At 51.3% G+C, this 21,248-nt stretch overlaps 1 protein-coding gene and 1 non-coding gene across 2 annotated transcripts; one reads left to right on the top strand and one right to left on the bottom strand.

The window, feature by feature from the left end:
- Positions 1-5,393: 5,393 nt before the first annotated feature.
- LOC133058029 (U6 spliceosomal RNA) lies at positions 5,394-5,500 on the bottom strand. Its single transcript, XR_009693155.1, has one exon. It is a non-coding gene; the product is annotated as a U6 spliceosomal RNA (small nuclear RNA).
- A 2,222-nt stretch (positions 5,501-7,722) lies between these two features.
- Positions 7,723-20,476, top strand: LOC133055644 (angiotensin-converting enzyme-like protein Ace3). Its single transcript, XM_061140777.1, has 16 exons — positions 7,723-7,747; positions 7,845-7,981; positions 8,385-8,543; positions 8,808-8,895; positions 9,075-9,218; positions 9,968-10,159; positions 10,288-10,385; positions 10,467-10,639; positions 10,934-11,157; positions 11,262-11,406; positions 13,196-13,294; positions 13,684-13,806; positions 17,728-17,912; positions 18,410-18,577; positions 18,668-18,864; positions 20,411-20,476. The coding sequence occupies exons 1-15, from the start codon at positions 7,723-7,725 to the stop codon at positions 18,847-18,849; spliced, it is 2,142 nt and encodes a 713-aa protein (XP_060996760.1). The 3' UTR covers positions 18,850-18,864; positions 20,411-20,476.
- Positions 20,477-21,248: the final 772 nt, after the last annotated feature.

Consider the following 21,248-nt stretch of genomic DNA (forward strand, 5'->3'; position numbering starts at 1 on the left):
TTGTGTCAGTGTGTGTGTGTGTGTGTGTGTGTGTGTGTGTGTATCTCTGTGTGTTCGTGTGTCTCTGTTAGTATGTGTGTCTGTGTGATCATGTGTGTACCTGTGTCTGTGATTGTGTGTGTGTCTGTGTTTATGTGCCTGTGATTGTGTGTGTGTTTGTGATTGTATTTGTGTGTGTGTGTGTAGCACATAGACGCAATCATGCAGGCTTATTCCATGGGTCAGGATGTGGAGTTGAGGTATTCCGGATTTGCAAGAGGGTGGAAGTTTATGATTACTTGAGACAGTGGAATTTATAAACATAGCCTCTAAATAGTTCCAAGCCTTCTACCACCGAAGACTTCTTTAATGAGCCCCCCTCCCCAGCCTGATGTTTCAAAAGCTGTTTGTCAGACAGAGGTCATTGTCACATGACCCCCTTCCTATCTTTATAAGCTGCAGGGGTTCCTGCTGCCTGTCAGAGCCTGTGGGCAGCATTCAAAGGTCTGAGCTGCAAAGACTTAACAGCCTTATCCAGGAGGGCTTTTGAAATATTAAGAACGTTTAGACTCCTGTTCTGCCGCCTCGGATGATCAAGGCAAGGCCGTGCCTGCCTGGGGATAGCTGAGGAGGTGGTGACAGCGGGAAGGGGGCCGTCCCGGCATTTTCTCCTGGTGACCTGAGAGCTGAACCCTGCCCAAGGCTGCCCGTCAGGGAGCAGTGCTGATCCACGCGGGCCAGAAGTGATGACGGTTTTGTCCAGTCTCTGCACTCTGCCTCACGGGGCCCACTCTGGCTCTATAGGGAGTCCACTGACATTGGATTAGGCCTAAGTCAAATCCTACCCCTGAACTTTACCTTGAGCAACTTGCTTCCATTTTTGGAGCCTCCAATTTTATGCCTGTGAGATGGTTCCTGTGATGGTTCTTAGGAACTCTCTCACGATCGCTGCAGTTGGTCAGATGAGATAATGTAGAAATTCCTGGCGCCTAGTTTCCTGATCATCTCCTGATAAAGATCGCTTCATGTGTGCCTCCCACTTTAAGCATCCCCTCAAGTCGCAGACTGAGAGAGCTGGAAGGGCAAGGTTAGACCAGCCCCTCCCTGGAGAGATGGAGAAAACCGCCCGGAGCGGCTCACTGCGAGCCGGATAGACATTCTTCACGATTCCTTCCTGTCTCATGGGATGTCCTCCCGCTGGGAGTGCAGTGGGCTCGTTCATCGCTGGGACTGGGCTTCCTTCAGTTCTGGAGACGTTCAGCTGTCATCTCCTCATCCTTTTCAGTCTCCTCTCCGGGACTCCTGCCAGACCCTGCTGGGAGCTTCCTACTTTGTCCTCTATGTCTCCTCATTCCCGCTCGTATTTCTCATCTCTCTCTGTCCTGCACTCCAAGCGATTTCCCTGGCTATATCTTAGCCTGTGCATTGAGATGACTACTTTTCCAATTTAATAACCATACTTTTTATTTTCGCACTTCTATTAGTTTTAGACCTCCAGTGTCTTCACAGAAGTCTATTCTTACTTCATAGATCCTGCTCCTTCTCTCATACTTTTAAAGACCTGCTTTTTTTTAAATTGTTATAATATATACATACAATTGTTGTAATATAGACAATAAATTCATAGCATTTACCATTTGACCTTTTTTTTTTTTTTTGGCCATGACACAGTGTGTGGGATCTTAGTTCCCCACCCAGGGATCAAACCCATACCCCCTGCATTGGAAGCACAGAGTCTTAACCACTGGACTGCCAGGGAAGTCCCCATTTTAACCGTTTTGAAGTATATAGTTCAGTGGCATTGAGTATATTCAATTGTTGTGCAGCCATCACCATGTCTATTCGAGTCCCCTTCTCTTAGGTACACATCCCAAATTGAAATTCCTGGATCACAAAGTAATTCTATACTCTTTTCCACAGTGGCTGCACCATTTTAGACCCACCAGCATAAGTGTTCCAATTTCTGCCTGTGCTGGCCATCACTTGACATTTTCTGTGTTTTGTTTTTTGCATTTTTTGGTAACAGCCATCCTAATAGTATCTCAGATTTTGATTTGTATTTCCCTAATGATTAGTGATATTGGACATCTTCTCAAGTATTTATGATCCATTTAGAGATCATCTTTAGAAGGGTATCTAGTGAAGTCCTTTGCCCGCCCTTGAATTAGCTTGTTTGTTTCTTCACTGTTGAGTTTGGGGAGCTCTTTATATATTCTGGCTATTAGTCGCTTATCAGATCTAGGATTTGCAAATATTTTCTCCATTTCTGTTGCTTGCCTTTTTACTCTGTTGTTAGTGTCCTTTGATGTGCAAAAGCTCTTAATTTTAATGAGGTCCAGCTTGTCTGTTTTTTCTTTTGTTGCCTATGCTTTTGGTATCATATCCAAGAAATCATTGCCAAATCCAATGTCATGAAGCTTTTTTTCTATGATTTCTTCAACGAGTTTTACAGTCTGAGTTCTTATGTTTAGGTCTGTATTCCATTTTGAGTTTATTTTTGCAGATGGTGTGAAGCCTAGTATTTTAAGTCCCTTTCAGATTTCCCTAATGCCTGTCCTTCCTTGGGTGTGGTCTAATCCCTGCCTGTGTCTGGAGTTCAGCGCAGACTCTGGAGCCAGGCTATGTGGATTTGAGTCCCACCTCCACTGTTTGCTAGCTGTGTGACTCTGATCAAGCTTCCCAACCTCTCTGTCCCTCCTTTTCCTCATCTATAAACTGGGTGTATTCATCACAGTACCTGCCTCGTAGTTTATTGTGAGGATTCATATCCCCAAAGCCCTCAAAAGTCCCTAGCCCCTGACAGTGCTTAGTGGTGGTGGTCATTGCTAACACTAACTGCGTTGGATTTCCTTTTGCGCATGGTATTCTTGACTTATGAGCCATCTTCGCTAGAACAGCCTTCCACAGGGAAACCCTTCCCATGCACACACCAGGTTGTGAAGGTATCCTCAGGGTTGGTTTCATGGTTGTTTCTTGCAGGGTCCTTTTAGAAAAGAAGCCATCCGCTGGCTCCCTTGATGGAGGCATTACTCCCACTGTGGCTGACTATTCTCAGGTAGGCGCTGATGCTGCAGCCCTTTGGGCATGGATGCACTTTGATTGCTCACATGGGTTCCCACTCACTGCTGCATGAGCCCTCCTTCTCTCCCAGGCATCTGAATAGTCCCTTTTCTTGCTTTCCATCTCAGCTCTGTATTTTGCATTTTTAAAAATACTGTATTTGACCCCAAATAGCCAAAGCAATCTTGAGAAAGAAGAACTAAGCTGGACACATCACACTTCCTGATTTCAAACTTTATTACAAAGCTACAGTAATCACAACAGTTTGGTACTGACATAAAAACAGACACATAGATCAATGGAACAGAATAGAAAGCCCAGAAATAATCCCACATGTATATGGTCGATATATTTATGACAGAAAAGTCAAGAATATCCAATGAGGTAAGGATAGTGTCTTCAATAAATGGTGTTGAGAAAACTGGATGGCCACATGCAAAAGAATGAAACTGGACCCCTGTCATATACCATAGACAAAAATCAATTCAAAGCGGATTAAAGGCTTCAAAGTAAGGCCTGGAACCATAAAAATCCTAGAAGAAAATACAGTGAGTAAGCTCCTAGACATCATTCCTAGCCAAGACTTTTTTTTTAACTTGACACTAAAATCAAAGGCAACAAAAGCAAAAATCAACAAATGGGTCTACATTACACTAAAAGCTTATGCACAGCAAAAGAAGCCGTCAACAAAATGAAACGGCAACTCCCAGACTCAGAGAAAATATTTGCAAATCATATACAATTTGATAAAGGGTTAAATATTCAACATACATGAAGAATTCATAGGAGTCCAAACAACAACAGAAAAAAATTGATTTAAAAATGGGCAAGGATCTGAATAGACGTTTTTCCAAAGAAGATTTACTGATGGCCAAGAAGTACATGAAAAGTTACACATCACTAGTCATCAGGGGAGTGCAAATCAAAACCACAATGAGACATCACCTCCACCTCTTAGAATGGCTATTATCAAAAAGACAAGCACTATTAAGTGAGAGCAAGGATATGAAGAAAAGGGAACCCCTGTGCACTGTTGGTGGGAATGTAAATTGGTGCAGCTACTTGGAAAACAGCATGGAGGTTTCTCAAAAAAAATTAAAAATAGACTACCATCAGTTCAATTCAGTTAAGTTCAGTTGCTCAGTTCAGTTCAGTTCAGTTCAGTCGTGTCCAACTCTTTGCGACCCCATGGACTGCAGCATGCCAGGACCCCGTGTCCATCGCCAACTCCCGGAGTTTACTCAAACTCACATCCATTGAGTTGGTGAGCCATCCAACCATCTTATCCTCTGTCGTTCCCTTCTCCTCCCACCTTCAATCTTTCCCAGCATCAGGGTCTTTTCCAATGAGTCAGTTCTTCACATCAGGTGGCCAAAGTATTGGAGTTTCAGCTTCAGCATCAGTCCTTCCAATGAATATTCAGGACTGATTTCCTTTAGAATGGACTGGTTTGATCTCCTTGCAGTCCAAGGGACTCTCAAGAGTCTTCTCCAACACCACAGTTCAGAAGCATCAGTTCTTTGGTGCTCAGCTTTATCGTCCAACTCTCACATCCATACATGACTACTGGAAAAACCTTTGACTAGATAGACCTTTGTTGGCAAAGTGATGTCTCTGCTTTTTCATATGCTGTCTAGGTTGGTCATAACTTTTCTTCCAAAGAGCAAGTGTCTTTTAATTTCATAGCTGTGGCCACCATCTGCAGTGATTTTGGAGCCCCCGAAAATAGTTTGTCACTGTTTCCACTGTTTTCCCATCTATTTGCCATGAAGTTGATGGAACCAGATGCCATGATCTCAGTTTTCTGAATGTTGAGTTTTAAGCCAACTTTTTCACTCTCCTCTTTCACTTTCAAGAGGCTCTTTTAGTTCTTCGCTTTCTGCCGTAAGAGTGGTATCATCTGCATATCTGAGGTTATTGATATTTCTCCTAGCAATCTTGATTCCAGCTTGTGCTTCATCCAGCCCAGCATGTCTCATGATGTACTCTGCATATAAGTTAAATAAGCAGGGTGACAATATACAGCCTTGACATTCTCCTTTCCCTATTTGGAACCAGTCTATTTTTCTATGACCAGTTCTAACTGTTGCTTCCTGGCCTGCATACAGATTTCTCGAGAGGCAGGTCAGGTGGTTTGGTATTCCCATCTCTTTAAGAATTTCCCAGAGTTTGTTGTGGTCCACACAGTCAAAGGCTTCAGCATAGTTAATGAAGCAGAAGTAGATAGTTTTATAGAACTCTCTTGCTTTTTCAATGATCAAACGGATGTTGGCAATTTGATCTCTGGTTCCTCTGCCTTTTCTTTCTTTTTTTTTTTTCCAAATCAAGAGTTTTTATTGTCTCTTTAAAATATCAAAAATATGGAACGCTTCATGAATTTGCGTGTCATCCTTGCACAGGGGCCATGCTAATCTTCTCTGTATCGTTCCAATTTTAGTATATGTGCTGCCAAAGCGAGCACCCTCTGCCTTTTCTAAATCCAGCTTGAACATCTGGAAGTTCACGGTTCTACTACTGTGGGCAAGAATCCCTTAGAAGAAATGGAGTAGCCATCATAGTCAACAGAAGAGTCCAAAATGCAGTACTTGGATGCAGTCTCAAAAATGAAAGAATGATTTCTGTTCGTTCCCAAGGCAAACCATTCAATATCATAGTAATCCAAGTCCATGCCCTGACTAGAGATGTTGAAGAAGCTGATGTTGAATGGTTCTATGAAGACTTACAAGACCTTCTAGAACTAATACCCAAAAAAAGATGTCCTTTTCCTTATAGGTGACTGGAATGCAAAAGTAGGGAGTCAAGAAACACGTGGAGTAACAGGCAAATTTGGCCTTGGAGTACAGAAAGAAGCAGGGCAAAGGCTAATACAGTTTTGCCAGGAGAACACACTGGTCATAGCAAACACCCTCTTCCAACAACACAAGAAAAGACTCTACACATGGACATCACCAGATGGTCAATACTGAAATCAGATTGATTATAGTCTCTGCAGCCAAAGATAGAGAAGTTCTGTATAGTCAGCAAAAACAACACCAGGAGCTGACTATGGCTCAGATCATGAACTCCTTATTGCAAAATTCAGACTTAAAGAAAGTAGGGGAAACCACTAGACCATTCAGGTATAACCTAAATCAAATCCCTTACGATTATACAGTGGAAGTGACAAATAGATTCAAGGGATTAGATGTGATAGAGTGCCTGAAGAACTACCATATGATAGAGCAATTCCACTCCTGGGTATGTATTCAAAGAAAATGAAATTAGTGTCTTGATATCTGCACCCCCAGGTTCATTGCAGCATTATTTACAATAGCTGAGATATGGAAACAGTCTAAGTGTCCACTGATGGAAATTAAAAATGTAACACACACACACACACGTGCATGTACACGCACAGGAATACTATTCAGCCATGTAAAAGAAGGCACGCTTGCCATTTGCAACAACATGGATGGATTTAGCATTATGCTAAATGAAATAGGTCAGACAGAGAAGGGCAAATACTGTATGATCTCCTTTATACGCAGAATCTAAAATACAAAGCCTGCCCAGTGGCTCAGCAGTAAAGAATCTGCCTGCAATGAAGGAGACACAGGAGATGTGGGTTCAATCCCTGAGTCAGGAAGATCATTTGGAGGAGGAAATGGCAACCCACTCCAGTATTCTTGCCGGGTAAATCCCATGGACAGAGGAGCCTGAGGGGCTGCAGTCCATAGCGTGGCAAAGAGTCAGACATGACTGAGCAGCTGAGCACACACAACAACAACAACAATAAAAATCCTAAAAACACCCCCAAACAAAACAAAACAAAATTGAACTCAAAGATATAGAGATGGTGAACACCAGAGGCAAGGGTGGGTGGGTGAAATGGGTGAAGGCCGTCAAAAATTATAAACTTCTTGTTGCAAGATAAATAAATCCAGAGGGTGACATGTATAGCATGAAGATAATAGTAACCAGATAATAACCAAGCAACCAAAAAGTACTTTTTCTAAATCTTGAGAGATGGCCCCTTACCTTCTGTGCCTCCTGACAGCAAACTCATGGTATAGGGCTCTCCCTTGAGAAACAGGTGTAAGGACAGTGAAAAAGAGGAGTAGCCCGAGATCAATCATACATCCCTCAAGGGAGAAAAAGGCCAAAAAAATGTGAACATAGGCGGTCAAGTCAGAAGAACATGGAAAGACAGCTGTGCTTCCAGAATCCAGAGGCCCAGAGAGGTCTTTTCCTTCTGTCTATCCATTCATCCATCCTCCCACTCACCGGCTCAGAAGTAACGCCAGCCTGTGGAGGGAGGGGGTTCATCAATCCCTGGTCAAGATCAAGGGTGGCTCCAATGCCAGGGAGAAGTGACCAAGTCGGGTGGGACAAGCTCTGGTCTAGACATTAAGAGCCCTGGTTGTCCTTTTGGCTCTGCCACTGACCTGGTGTGAACCGGGTAGTACGGCTAGAGCTTTCTAGACCTCAGTCTCCTCACCTGTAAAATGGGGACAGTTGGGCCAGAAGTTAGGTGGGGCCTTTCCCTTTCTGACATTCCACGACTGACCCTTTAGCCCCTGATGTCACAATATGGAGCTGGACCGTGATTGGGCCACAGCCTCCTCCAGTGCTGCTGTTCTCTTGGTCATGGGATCAAGATGGACTTGCCCTGGACCTTCCCTATTTGTGCTCTTCTGTTGTGCCATGGCTCAGGGTGACCGGGACTCAGGTGGGGCTGGGACCCGAGGGAACGTGGGGTCAGACCAGGGGACCAGGCAGGGGCAGGCCCCTCCCAGGACAATTGATGCCCTTCTCCTTCTCTGCAGACCAGCTCTACAATGAGACTGTGGCAAAGGCCTTCCTGCAGTTTTACGAGCGAACAGCCCATGTTGTGTGGAACCGGTTCATGGAGGCCGCCTGGAACTATGTCACCAACATCACCAAGAAAAATCAAGAGGAGATGGTGTGGTACCACTTCCACCCCTGCCCTTTCTCCCCTTGTTCTTCTCAGGGGTCACGGAGCAGGGATGCTGGGGGGCAAGGAGTCACACCTTTTGCCCCTCTTCCAGAGCTGGATGAGAGAGGGAAGCCCCAAAGCACATGTTGGAACAGATGTCAGGCTCCAGGCCTCCTGGAGCCCTGAAAGCTCTCTGGGCTAGAACCTCTAGCTTTCCTCTTGTAAATATCACCTGCTTGCTTTTAGGGGCCAGGTTCCCTCCCTTCTCGCTCTTAGCAAAGTTTCAATGATTCCAGACCCTTTAAAGGGGCTTTGGAAGCAGGCTGTGGGGCTGGGCCCTGGAGCTCAATGTGACACCCTCACCCTCTCCTTCACCCTCGCACGACAAACATGGTGACCGTCCTTCCAGCTCTACAAGGACGTGGAGAAGTCCCAGCACACTCTGTACTTTGGCACGCGGGCCCGCCTGTTTAAGATCGCCAACTTCCAGGACCCGGACGTGAAGCGCATGCTGAGTAAGCTGCTGAACGTAGACAAGGCGGCCCTGCCCAAGGAGGAGCTCCGGGAGGTGATGGACGAGCCCCCAGGTCTCCAGGCACATGCTCCCCACCCCAGGGGTGGGCAGGCCGCCGGGTGGGGAGCAGCCTGGGGCTGGAAGGAGGTTGGGGGAGGCAGGGCCAGAGCTTTGTCTGGGTGGGTGGGGGAGGTGAGCAGAGGCCAGTGGGAAGATGGGACCATGCCTTGGCCAGGCCTGCCTCTCCAGCTGGTGGGGCTAGCACTGGGGGTGGGCCCATGGCTGCGGGCCTGCCCTGGGTGACACCTGTCCCCCCAGTACAACCAGATTCTGGCCTACATGGAGACCACGTACAGCATGGCCCAGGTCTGCCTGAATGAGGGGCCCTGCCTGCCCCTGGAGCCTGGTGAGCACCCGAGCCCACCCCCACCTACCCCAGAGTCTCAGCACAGCCCGTTCCAGGAGCCTCCGGATTCCCGCCTTCCTCCCAGCCCCAGCTGCACTTGGGGAGGGGCTGCCCACGGCGGGAGAGGGCAGAAGGCCGGCTGGAGTGAGGTCCCACCTCGGCTCCTTTTCTGGGTACAGACCTTGAAGAAGTTATGGCCACCTCCCGAGACCAGAAGGAGCTGCTGTGGGCCTGGCAGGGCTGGCGGGATGCCGTGGGTCGCCAGCTCCGCATGACCTTTGAGCGCTACGTGCAGCTCAGCAACAAGGCTGCGAAGCTCAATGGTGAGGCCCCTCGCCCCGCACCTGCAGGCCCATCCAGCTGGGCAGACTGCGTCCTGCATGGGGCTCCAGGCAGTCCTGGGAAGGGTGAAGCCGAGTCTGGGTAGGATCTGGAGGCAGGAACCCTGAGCCCTGAGCCCTGCTGCTGGGGAGCCCAGAGGTGGGTCACTCGTCGTGTGGATCCACAAACAGCAACTGATCACTACGACTGGGGTGTGCCGCTGCTGGGGAGGGTCTGAGGATGCACAGGTGGAAAGACGGGGAAGGTGCCCACCCTCCCCGGGCTTACAGGCCTCTGGGAGACAGACGCTCATTTCCAGTCACCACCCAGGATACGTGCTGAGAAGGATGGGGCTGCAGAGAGAGAAGAAGGGACCCTGTTTCAGCCAGGTGGGCGGGGAGGGCCTCGCTGACATTCATCCAAGGCTTGAAAGATGGAGCAAGCCGGGCAACAAGAAGTTCTCGGGAGGATCTGAAGAAAGGCAGCCCGGGTGGGTGGGGCTCCAGGTGGTGAGAGAGGAGCAGACCCTGTCCGCCCAGGCCTGGAGGATGCTCAGTAGCACCTTTCCATCCCACTCTCATCCTATATGGATGGTGACCTTGGTCGGGGGTGTCTTTCCTGTTTGGCAGATAAAGGCCTCGAGGATCTAGGAGGTCAGTTGGCTTCCCTAGCAGGTGCCTGGGTCTCCTGCCAGCCAGGCCAGGCTGAAGGGTGGGTGGGGGTCACCCCTGAGCCCCCTCCCCTGTCCTAGGTTACCAAGACATGGGGGCCTTGTGGCGGTCCAAGTACGAGTCCGACTCACTGCAGGAAGACCTGGAGCAGCTGTTCCAGGAGCTGCAGCCGCTCTACCTGAACCTGCACGCCTACGTGCGCCGGGCCCTCTACCGCTTCTACGGGCCCGAGCTCATCGACCTGAGGGGGCCCATCCCTGCCCACGTCCTGGGTAAAGCCCCAGCTGGCGGCAGAGGCGGGCAGGTGGAGTAGGCCTCCCGAGCAGCAGGCGAGCAGGCGCTCAGTCGGTGGGGAGAGACGGTCTCCCGCCTCCTCTTAACCCTTCCCCTCCTCTTCCAGGGAACATGTGGGCTCAGTCCTGGGTCAACATCTTAGACCTGGCCCTGCCCTTCCCGGAGAAGCCCCCCGAGGACATCACGAAGATCATGCAAGGCCAGGTCAACGCTCGGGCCCCTGTCTGCCCTGCCCCACCCCCCAGCCCCCTGGGCGGGGCCCCACACGCTTCCTCTTCCCCACAGCACTGGAAGCCTGAGAAAATGTTCCAAGAGGCTGAAAAGTTCTTCACCTCCATGGGGATGCTTTCCACCCCGCCCGAGTTCTGGACAAACTCCATGATGGAGAGGCCGACCGACGGGCGGGAGGTGGAGTGCCACGCGTCTGCCTGGGACTTCTACAACGGGCAGGACTTCAGGTGTGTACCCTGTGGCTGGCACTGGCCCCCGCCTCTGCTCCTGCTCTCCACCGGCCTGCCTGTCTCAGCGGGGTGGCGGCCGGGGCTGGGGGGTGGTGAGCTGGCCACCTGGGGGAAATCAGTGTGAACACCAAGGGCCTGGCCGCTGCTCGGATGTGGCGCCTGGAGTACCAAGGGCACCAGGCCCTGCTGGTCTCCAGCCCGACCACCCAGTCCCTTTAACAGAGCCTGAACAGGGAAATTTCTTCTCCCAGGGCATCCCCATGCTCCTTGACCCCTGCCCTTTAACCCTAGGATAAAGAAGTGCACCGAAGTGACCATAGAAGACCTGCTGTCCATCTTCCACCAGATGGGCCACATCCAGTACTTCCTGCAATACAAGAACCTCTCAGTGATTTTCCGCGCAGGCGCCAACCCAGCCTTCGAGGAGGCCGTGGGGTCGGTGGTCACCCTCTCAGCCTCCTCCCATAAGCACCTGCTCAACAGAGGCCTGCTCAGCCAACAGCACCAGGACAAAGGTGATGGGGACCAGGAGGATCCCAGGCCTGGGGCCCCCCAGGCAAGGCCTAGGGGAGGCGGGACCAGAGCCGCCTCCTGACTGCCCCCTCTCCGCTTTCTCCAGAGGAGGAGGTCAATTTCCTGATGAGCGTTGCCCTGGAGAAGATTGCCTTCATCCCCTTCGCCTACCTGATGGACCTGTTTCGCTGGAAGGTCTTTGATGGCACCATCGAGAAGGACATGTACAACCAGGAGTGGTGGAACCTCAGGTGAGGAGGACCGCCATTCGGGCCCCTCTAGCCATGCCTGGACTAGGGTGGGCTTTTGGGGTAGCCTCAAGGGGACCGCCTGCTCCCGAAGGGCACCACCGTCTCGTCTCCGGGGGCAGAGCTGGGTGTGTGAGCTGGTAATCTGCAGCCATGGGAAAGCCCTGGGGTGACATTGGCTGTCTGTTGTCCCCAGACAAAAGCGTTCCTGCTGAAGTGGGTAGGGCCGGAGCGTGAGTCTTGGGGGATTGTGTCGAATCTGGCACCAGCACTCAGCAGGCTCGTAGCCCCTCGGGGGATCTCTGGAGGCCAGCAAGTTCACACGGTGGTCGCACTTGGGCCCTCCAAGAACAGGATGCTGACCACCAGGCAGGCTGTCCTGCTCCTCCCCTCCCTTCTCTGCCTCCTAGTGGGGTCAGCAGAGGGGGTGTTTGGGGTCTGAACTCTTTCCTTCTGGTGGAGAGTCCTTATATGACAAGGGCAAGCCCACTGCCCCCTTTCCTATTATCCCAACACACACACAGACACACACAGACACACACCTGTCTCTGACTGTGTGTCCCCAGGTCTGTCTGTGGGCAGGATTGGCAGTGAAGGAGCCCCCCAGCAGTCAGGCAGCATCAGTCTTGAGTGAGGGGCACCCGTGTCCATCCTATCACCAACCCCTGGCTGTTAGATTGGATAATAATTGCCCATGGGCAAGGCTTCCCCTTCTCCACCAGGCCTCAGACCGACCACCTCAGGTCTGCCGGCCACAGGTGCTCCCGAAGGGCCCACCAGTTCTGCATCAAGCCCTTAGGCTGACTTGAACCTTTACAATGACCCATGGCCACTCCCAGAGGAAGAAGAGGTGACCAGCCTGCGGTCACACTGCCACCCAGGGATGGCAGAGCGGGCTGCCCCTCCCTTTGTCCTCTCACCTTCCGACTCCCACCCCGAATTCAGGACCAGACCTCACTGGGGAGATTGGCAGAGTCTTGACCTTGTGTCCCCTCCAAGGGCACCCCCACCAGACATCTGGACTGAGGGAGGTTGCCCCCTCCCTCAGCCACGCCCACCACCCCCTAAGTGATGGAAGCCAGAGGCTGAGGGAGGGGGCAACTCCCTGGTCCTTGAACACAACCTCATGGATGAGAGAGGAGCCTCCCCATGAGGACTGTTCAGGGCTCCAGAGGGCCAACATGAAACGGCGAGTCCACCCCAAAGATGGCGCACGTTATGTCCATTTCACAGACAACACTTGACAACCAGGCTCGGTAACAATCAACTTTCCCACAGTCACACAGCTCAGAGGGGCGAAGCCAGCAGTTACCGGGGTCTGCCTGTGACTCTGCCATGTCCTGCTACCAACTCCCTGATCTCTAAGCCTCGGTTTTCCTCCATACCACAGGGATGGTGCTGTGTTTTCTTCTCAGCACTTCTTACCAGATGAAACCACTTGGTTGGTTGGTCCATGGCCGTCCCCCACCATTAGGACGAAAGCAGGGACCCTGCCTAGCCCATTCCCTCCCATGTCCCCAGAGCCGGGATAGTGTTGAGGGAGCCAGTATGGGGAACTCGGCACGGTTCCTGCAGAGAGGACATGCTCAATGTTAACTCCTGTAATTGTTTAATTCTCTGATTCCCAATCCCATGTGTTTTCAACTCATTTATTTAATCAATAAAATGCATTAAGTGTCCTCCTCATGCCAAGTCGCTTTGATAGCTGTGCAAATGCTTCAGAAGGAAAAGGGCTCTGGAAATCTTACCAGGTGGCACTTTCAAGCCCTGGATTAACACCACCGCCCCCCAGGTTGAAGTACCAGGGCCTGTGCCCTCCCATCCCTCGAACAGAGGAGGACTTTGATCCAGGCGCCAAGTTCCACATCTCTGCCAGCTTGCCCTACATACGGTAAGGTCTGGGCCACTCCAGCAGAACCGGCCGGGGGGCTGGGGGTTGGGGGACACAGGACCCAGGCGGAGGATTTTCAGGAAGGCCCCAGACCCAAGTGTCCTCCCCCTGCACGCCTCCCACCTCCTCCTGTTGGACAGCACAACCTCCTGAAGGCCTTGTCCTTAGCACACCGAGTTTTCACATCAGCTCCCCTGCGGAGGGCAGCGTGATGGGAAAGCGTGTCTGCTGTCCCAAGAGGTGAGCAGGAGTAGGGCGGGGGCGCCTGAGTCCAGAAGGTTAGGAAGGAGAGACCCTGCAGTATCCCAGGGCCAGCCTACCTGACAGTGGCCCGCTGACCCGAGCCCACCCCTGCCACACCCCCAGCCGGCCTCGCCTTCCCTCCCCAGGTACTTTCTCAGCCTCGTGCTCCAATTCCAGTTCCATGAAGCACTCTGCAAGGCCTCGGGCCACATGGGGCCGCTGCACCGCTGTGACATCTATAACTCCAAGGAGGCTGGGAAGCTCCTGGAGTGAGTGTCCTCCCCCTTCCCTTGTCCTTCCCCACCTCGCTGGAAGCCTGCCCCAGGCCTCTCTCCTCACCTGGCTCCACCCTAGGTCCCCTGAGCAGAGCTTATGTTCTAGTGGAAGTTCTTCCCTCTGTCAGACTACAGTCTCTCCTATGTTAATCAAAGCCCATTTCCTCTTATGTAGCCCCTGTGGTCAGAGAGACAGTTTAACCCCTCCTGCTAACATGCACACACACACATGTATGCATGCACGCACTTGCTCACGTTGTCAATCAATCGAACTGTCCCAGATGGGAAGCCAGTGTTGGGGTCTCACCTCTGCCTCCATCTTCCATCTGAATCCCCTTACTCTTCCCTTGCAAGGTACCTGCCTAGCTTCTCAGCAGCACTTGATGCATCCTGGGGTGCACTCTGCTTTGCCTGTCTTTTCTCGGAGGTGCCTGAACCCAGTTCCCAGGCTGATCCAGGTTGCTTTTGCACCAACCTCTTGGCCAACTCAGATCAGCTTGTGGTCTACTTTGACCCCCTACCCGCAGTCTTTTTTCCCCACACTTGGTGTCTAGTCCATCCTTTCCATCCCTGCCTCTGTAGTGCAGGTTTCTGGCCCTGAAGGAAACCTGGAGTGGGGTGAGAGGCTGACCTGGGCTGGAAGCCTTTACTGCCACAGGCTGGCTCTCTAACAAGCGCTCTTACAGTGTTCACGTTAGCAATTCATAACTTGCAAAGTGGATTTTATTATTCATGTTTCATAAATGATGAAACTGAAGCTCAGAGAGGTATAATTGCATGTTGCTGATCTAGGAAGTGGCAGAATCATGCTTTGAGGCCCAAGGTGACTCCAGAATACATATCTTCCACCCTGTTGCTTCCATCAGTTATAAAGGATGCTGTTCTGGTGAAGCTAGACCAGGGTCCTCTGGTCCCAAGGTCAGCACTCCAGTCTCTGGGATATGGAGCCCGCCCCACTGATGTAATCTTTTTCTCATTGCATTTCAACCGATTTCAGTAGGTCCATTACCATAATCGGTCAAGGTCATGTTGAGTTTTGTTCCTGGTTCCCCAGAGGATGAACAAAGCCACTCTTTAGTATCCTAATAATTATCCACAATAATTTAGCATCCTTTGCAAAGGTAATGAGCACGTTCGTGATTCCACCATGCAGCTTGTCAGTATCCACGAGGCCAGACAGAGTTGCAAGACTGATCCTTGCCTTTGCTCCCAGGAGGACTGCACCTGACATGCCTTCTTGTCTCCCTAGTCTATTTGCTTTTTCATCTTTTCATACTCCTGGGATTTATCCTAGCCAACTGCCCAGGTTTGAGTTTCTCAGAATGTGTGGAACAGAAGGGGCCTCTTGGCTCCCTGCGTTCATGTCTCTGGCTGCCCATCATTTATTCATTCAGCAAACATTTACCTGTGCACAAGCCAAACAGCCTGCCCTGCGTCCAGCAGGGGGCAATGGGCCACAGGATAAATCAATAACCACATGGCAAGAAAGGAGCTGGTGCAGCAGGAAAGGGATTTGGTGAACATGCAGAAAGGGTAAGGAGGTCTTGCCAGGGAACCAAGGAGGGAACTCTGCCCCTCAACACAAGAGTACAAGAAATAGCAGACTTCTGTTTTCTATACAACTCTTTTTTAAAAAATACACTTTAATATTCATTGGATATTTTCAAGAGTACTCTTAAGTTTGTTTGTTTTTTTTTTAATAATTTTATATTTTTGGCTGTGCTGAGTCTTCGTTGCTGCTCAGGCTATTTCTCCAGTTGTGGGGAGCGAGGGGCTACTCTCTGGTTGTGGTGATTGGACTTCTCATTGCCATGGTTTCTCTTATTGCAGAGTCCGGGTTCTAGGTGCTCGGGCTGCAGAAGTTGCGACACATGGACTCAGTAGTTGTGGCTCCTATGTCCTAGAGCACAGGCTCCGTAGTTGTGACCTACAGGCTTAGTTGCTCCACAGCGTGAGGGATCTTCCCGGATCAGGGATCAAACCCGTGTCTCTTGCACTGGCAGGCAGATTCTTTACCCCCTGAGCCATGAGGGAAGCCCAGCATCAACTCACTTTTGACTCTGAGCCTTTATCCCACTTGACCGGTGAGACATTTGACCTCAGTCTTTCTCATCACTTCTCTACCCCTCTCCACCCAAGACATATAAGGCTCCCAGGGTCTGACTTGGTACCAAAGCATGCCAAGGCCTTGCCAGTCATCTCTAGGCCTTTTGTGGACGGATGGGGCAGGCAAGCGCTTGCGGGCGAGAAGGGGAAGGCAAGATTCTTGGCTGCTCTTTTCCCTAATAGAGCTTAAAACTTGATTTTGCTACTTTTGACTCATTTTCCTAAATGTGATTGCCCTGGGGCAGCCTCTAGGTTGGTGCCATTGGGAATGGAAGGTAGAAGTGGACTTGGTCCAAGTTCCCAAATTCCCCTGCCTCACCATGCCATGAGGACCTGATCCTATCCACGGGCCCTTTTCTGCCACCCTGGAGTGGAGGGCTCCAGACAGTGCCCAGTCTGGAGTGCCCAGACTTTGCAAGTCTCATGTGCTGCCCACGTCAAACCTCTTGTCCCACCCAACCTAAAGGACTATTTCTGAGTAGGCAGACTCTCAGTGGTTGAGACTTTCCCCCACCAGGTCCTTCCTTTTTCACAGTACCTGCCACTTGATAAAATCCTCTTACCTAAAAGTAGTTTTGGGGTTTCATTTGTTTTTTTCTCCTTTCTATCTTGATGACTTTTCTCCTCCATTTCTCTAGGATCCTAACTACATTTTCCCCTAGTGGTCTCTGCCACGGATCTACTGACCCTTAGTTTCCCCACCTTATTCTTCCCCAGTTGTTTATTAAGCAATGTATATAAGACTTGGCAAGCTACAAAGCCCTCTTTGCTACTGTTCTGTGTCTTCATCCTCACCACAGTGAAATGCAGGTATTAATGGGGGCCAGTTTTACTGATGAAGAAGCTGAGGCTGAGAGAGGTTAAGTTGATTGTCTGTGGCTGTAAGCCCCTAACTAGCACTGCTGGGTCTTGAACCTGAGTCTTGACAGCCTAGATTTCATACTCTAGGCCTCTGGGCCTCTCAGCCCCACCTCTCTCCAGGTCAGATGGGGGAGGCAGGTTGAGAAGTATCAACATACACCTCCTGCTGCCTCTGTGGGGGACGCTGGGGAGGAGGAGCCCGGAGCCCCGGCTGCAGTGCATGCTGTCCCCCTACCTGAGTGCATGGGCCAAGCCCAAGGCTAGACCCCCTGCCACCGAGCACTGGGTGAGCCTCGAGACAGCTGACATTTCTGCAGTGCCGCCGGCAGTGCACAGAACACATCCCACGCTTGCAATCTCGCTAATCCTCGCAAACACTCCCTGGGAGACCAGAAGGGACTGAAAAGCAGTCTCTCTGCTGACACTGAGCACCTCATGGGAAAGAGTGTTTCATGACTTTAGGCTTATTTGAGTCCAGGATAATAATTCTCACGGTGGTAGTACTAGTAATAATAATAATAGTAATCAGACATTTATTGCCTACCTAATTATGCTCCTAGAATTGTGTTTATTTGGCCAACACAACCACCCTAAGAGGTAGGTACTATTATTTTCTCCATTTTATGGATATGGAAATTGAGATTCAGAAAGGTTAAGTACATGCCCAAGGTCCCACAGCTGAGTCAGAGTCAGGATTCAAACACAGGTTAGTATTATTTCAAAGTTTGAGATTTCTTTTTCTTTTTTTTAACTGGAGGATAATTGTTTTACAGTCTTGTGTTGGCCTCTTCCATACAGAGCTTGTGCTTTTATCCATTATGCTGAACATCTGTTGGGAGAGTCTGGCTAGCAAAGTCAGACTCTAAAGGTGGGGTTGGGCATACTGAGGGGTCCCACAGCATCAGCCGATGCCCCCACGCAGTCTCACAGCCGTACTTACCCTCCCAGGGATGTCCTGAAGCTGGGCTCGAGCAAGCCCTGGCCGGAGGTCCTGGAGAAGATGACTGGGGAGACCAAGGTGTCTACAAAGGCCCTCATGACCTACTTCAAGCCCCTGCTGAACTGGCTGGTCACTGAGAACGTGCGGCAGGGGGAGATACTGGGCTGGCCAGACTTCAGCTGTTCCTTTGAAGGTTTGATGATCTGACCCTCGTCCCACCTCTGTTCCAGCTCCAGGCCCAACCCTAGCCTGCCCTGGGCCAGCCCCGACCACAGCCCAGCCTTCACCCCTTGCCCATCAAGGACCTTGCAGTGTGACCCTGTCTGCACCTGATGCAGCCTCAGCCAAGACCACAGCCCATGCCCCAGCCACTGGCTCGGAGGCTCCCTTGCCCATGTCCGGCTAGACTGCAGGGTGGATCTGAGCACAGGGTGGGCACCTTACCCCTTGACCCTGCATGGAGCCACTGCTGGGCTCCATGGGGTACATGGCCGTACCTGTGCCATCTGCTCCTCCTCCTCCCGCTCCTGCTCCTCTTTCCTACCTTCCTTCCAGGGCAAGGCCCTCACCTTTGGAAGGCAGGTGCCAGAGGCTGGGGGAGAAGGCCTGTGGCCATCAGATCCCCTCTGGTCACCACGAGGCACCCTCCCCAGCTTCACCTGCTCTATGTGTTTCCTGTGTCTTCCACAGACAGAGAAACCAGCAGGGCAGCATTCCTGGGGATGGAGCTGAACCCCGACCAGGTCAGATCCGGGCAGTGGACGTTGCTGGCCCTGAGCTTTGTCATGTTACTGGCCGTCCTGCTGCTGGGCCGCAGGCTGTACACCCTGGAAAAAAACTCACTGACCCGAGACACCAGTACACAAGACACCCGGTCACAGGACACCCGGTCACAGGGCACCCAGTCACAGGGTCCCAGGTCACAGGACGCCAATGCCATCGAGCCAGCATCCAAAACCTACTTCCTGGGCATAGCCATGGAGCCCCACCAAGTTGTCAAGAGACAGTGGATGCTGCTGGGCCTCTGCCTCCTCCTGATGCTGTGCTCCATTGGCCTCATCATTCGGATTTTCACACAGCACAACAGGAAGCCTCCGTGGATGAGAGATGAATGGGGGAGCTGGGACTAGACACCAGTGCAACTGGTGAGGTTTGGGGGCAGGAGGAGGGTGGCCAAGTGGAGAGGGGGTGGGGGGGGGAATGCTTGCATGCATAGCACCCAACTGCTATTGGGTGCAACCGTGGCAGACCTGGGTACATGGGCAGTTGTGCGTTTGTGAACTCATGTGTGTGAGGCCACGTGCACAGGTGACTGTGTGATTCCATGTCTGCCCTGGGTTCCAGACCAGCTTCCTTCTCCTAGGGTTCAGGATCCATAGTTTTAGTTACCCAAGGGCTGTGTCCCTGCAAACTAGCCCCTCACCCCAAAACTGGTTTTTCACATAATGTTTTCTTCAGACTCTACTGTGGGGCTGGACAGGGGCTGCAATACCCAAGGAGTATCTGCCATGGTTAGAAACAGGACACTGCTTCAGTGCCTTTATAAGATGCATGCAAGTAAAACCAGACACTCCTGTACATCAGTGCTCAGTTCATGAGCGCTGAACTCTGTATACTGGCTGGCACTGTGTTGGGCTGCATAATCCAGCCCCCAGAAGCTGCCTGTCAGCTGTCTGAGATGCAAGTAGCCTTACAAACTGCCCTGTGGCCCATCCCTGCCCTAGGCCAGGTCCTCCCAAATGCAGACAGTGGGTAGCTGGGCACCCAGCCAGGCTTGATTAATGATTGACTTCTTTAATATTTAAACAAAGCTCATCTCCAGCCACTCCACTCCAGAGATGGCCTTGTTCAACACACACACACCTGCTGCCTGGCCTGTTGCCCTGGGGATTGAGCACAGGGCAAACAACACCTTTCCAGGCTCAGTGGAGGAGGGGAGGATGGGGAAGGAGAGCTTTAAGAAGGACATTGGGGAATGAGCGCTCTAGGGACAAGCCTAGGAAGAGAAAGGGAAGGCCCCTGCTCCTGCCCCTCTTCGCCCTTTCTTTCCAGCCTAGGTCTAACACAAGAGTGCCACACCCGGTGTATGGGAACTTACTGAGTTTGGACTGAGGCCCCAGGGGCCCCCAGGGAGACTGAAAATCAATGTCTGTCGGAAATTAGGGAAACCTTGAGAGGAAGTAACATCACAGCCAGAAACCACAGAGGAGGCATCAGGGCTGCAGTTGAGCAAGCGGGAAGGTGGCCAAGAGATGGGACTGGCTCTCTCTAGATTAAGGATCTGAGCCCAGAAGTCAGGGATCAGGGTACAGAAGGACTGGGCCGAGATCTCCATGGAGCCTACCTCTGTCCAGGTTTCAAGAGTTCTTCTTGAGTTCTGGCAGAGTCTGAGCACTTTCTGTTCTGACCGCAGGCTCCAGAGCACCCTCATTTGATGTCTCCGTCACTGCTGTTACTTTGCCTTCCTGTAATGTCCTTATTTGTCCCCATTACTAGCTGTCAGCTCTGTAAGGTCAGCACACAGTGAAACATCTGTAGACAGCACAGGCCATGGCACACAGTGGGGATTTGGAAAATGTTTGAGTGAGTGAGTAAGTGAGTGAATGAGTGTCCCACTGCCCAAATCCCTCCTCAGAGCTCAGCACCCCATGCCCTGAGCCCATGAGAAACAGCCCCACCTTTCCTCCACAGCCAGCCTATCACCCCCAACACGGGGCCAGCCAGGACAACTCTGCCCCCCTCAGGAGGCCACACTTGCAGCCCTCCCATCCCCCAGCCACAGTGGCCAACGAGATCCCCATCAGGCATTGTGGCTCTGCATGGCAAAGGCACACCCAGCCCAGGACTCCAAGCCTCTCACCTGGACTCCAGCAAAACTCTCGCTGAACCTCCATGTCCGTCCTCCCTCCCCCACCCGCCATTGTAAAGTTTCTTTCTTTGGACCTCCATTGTAAAGTTTCTTTCACTGGAATATTTCCTTCCTGTCTAACTGCTTAACAACTTGGTTGTCCATCAGTTAAATCTAGATGTTCAAAATGGCATCTGAGGGTCTTTCTTTGTCATTCCCTTTTTCTCCCACCTCCCAGCTCAGCCCCCTTGCACTGATTCCATCATCAGCCTTTGCCTAAAGTGCATGCCCTATTGAATGCTTGCCCTCCAAGGCTGGCTCCAAACTGGCTGTTGGGCCTTCTGCAAAGCTTCAAGCTCACCAAGATGCTCAGTGAACAGTGGTCTCCTTCTCCCACTCTGCTCCAAGAAGGCTCTTTCAGTAAACCTCACCCCATCCCCATCTGCTTATTCTATTGTATTCATTTTCAACCAGTACTCAGACACTTTTATCAGTGTCACTTGCTAATATGTGGTTTTAAATCTGTTCTTCTCCCAAGCAGTATCTGTATGCTAAGAGCTCTCAGGCCTCTAAAGAAAACACCTCATTGCATATTCCTTGTGCATTACAATGCCAGTACCAGGTCCTGGATGGGCTTGCCACTAGGAGTTCTGCATGGGCACTGGGATTCAGTCGGAGGGC

This window comes from Dama dama, chromosome 5 (assembly GCF_033118175.1).
Source record: "Dama dama isolate Ldn47 chromosome 5, ASM3311817v1, whole genome shotgun sequence".
In the NCBI taxonomy this organism is placed as follows: domain Eukaryota; kingdom Metazoa; phylum Chordata; class Mammalia; order Artiodactyla; family Cervidae; genus Dama; species Dama dama.

What these genes read in the sequence shown, in the direction of transcription:
- LOC133055644 (XM_061140777.1), top strand. Translation starts at nt 7,723, where the DNA reads ATGGCTCAGGGTGACCGGGACTCAG. An exon ending in AGAAAAATCAAGAGGAGATG is followed by an intron (nt 7,982 to 8,384) that starts GTGTGGTACCAC and finishes CCGTCCTTCCAG; the next exon opens with CTCTACAAGGACGTGGAGAA. An exon ending in CCAACAGCACCAGGACAAAG is followed by an intron (nt 11,158 to 11,261) that starts GTGATGGGGACC and finishes CGCTTTCTCCAG; the next exon opens with AGGAGGAGGTCAATTTCCTG.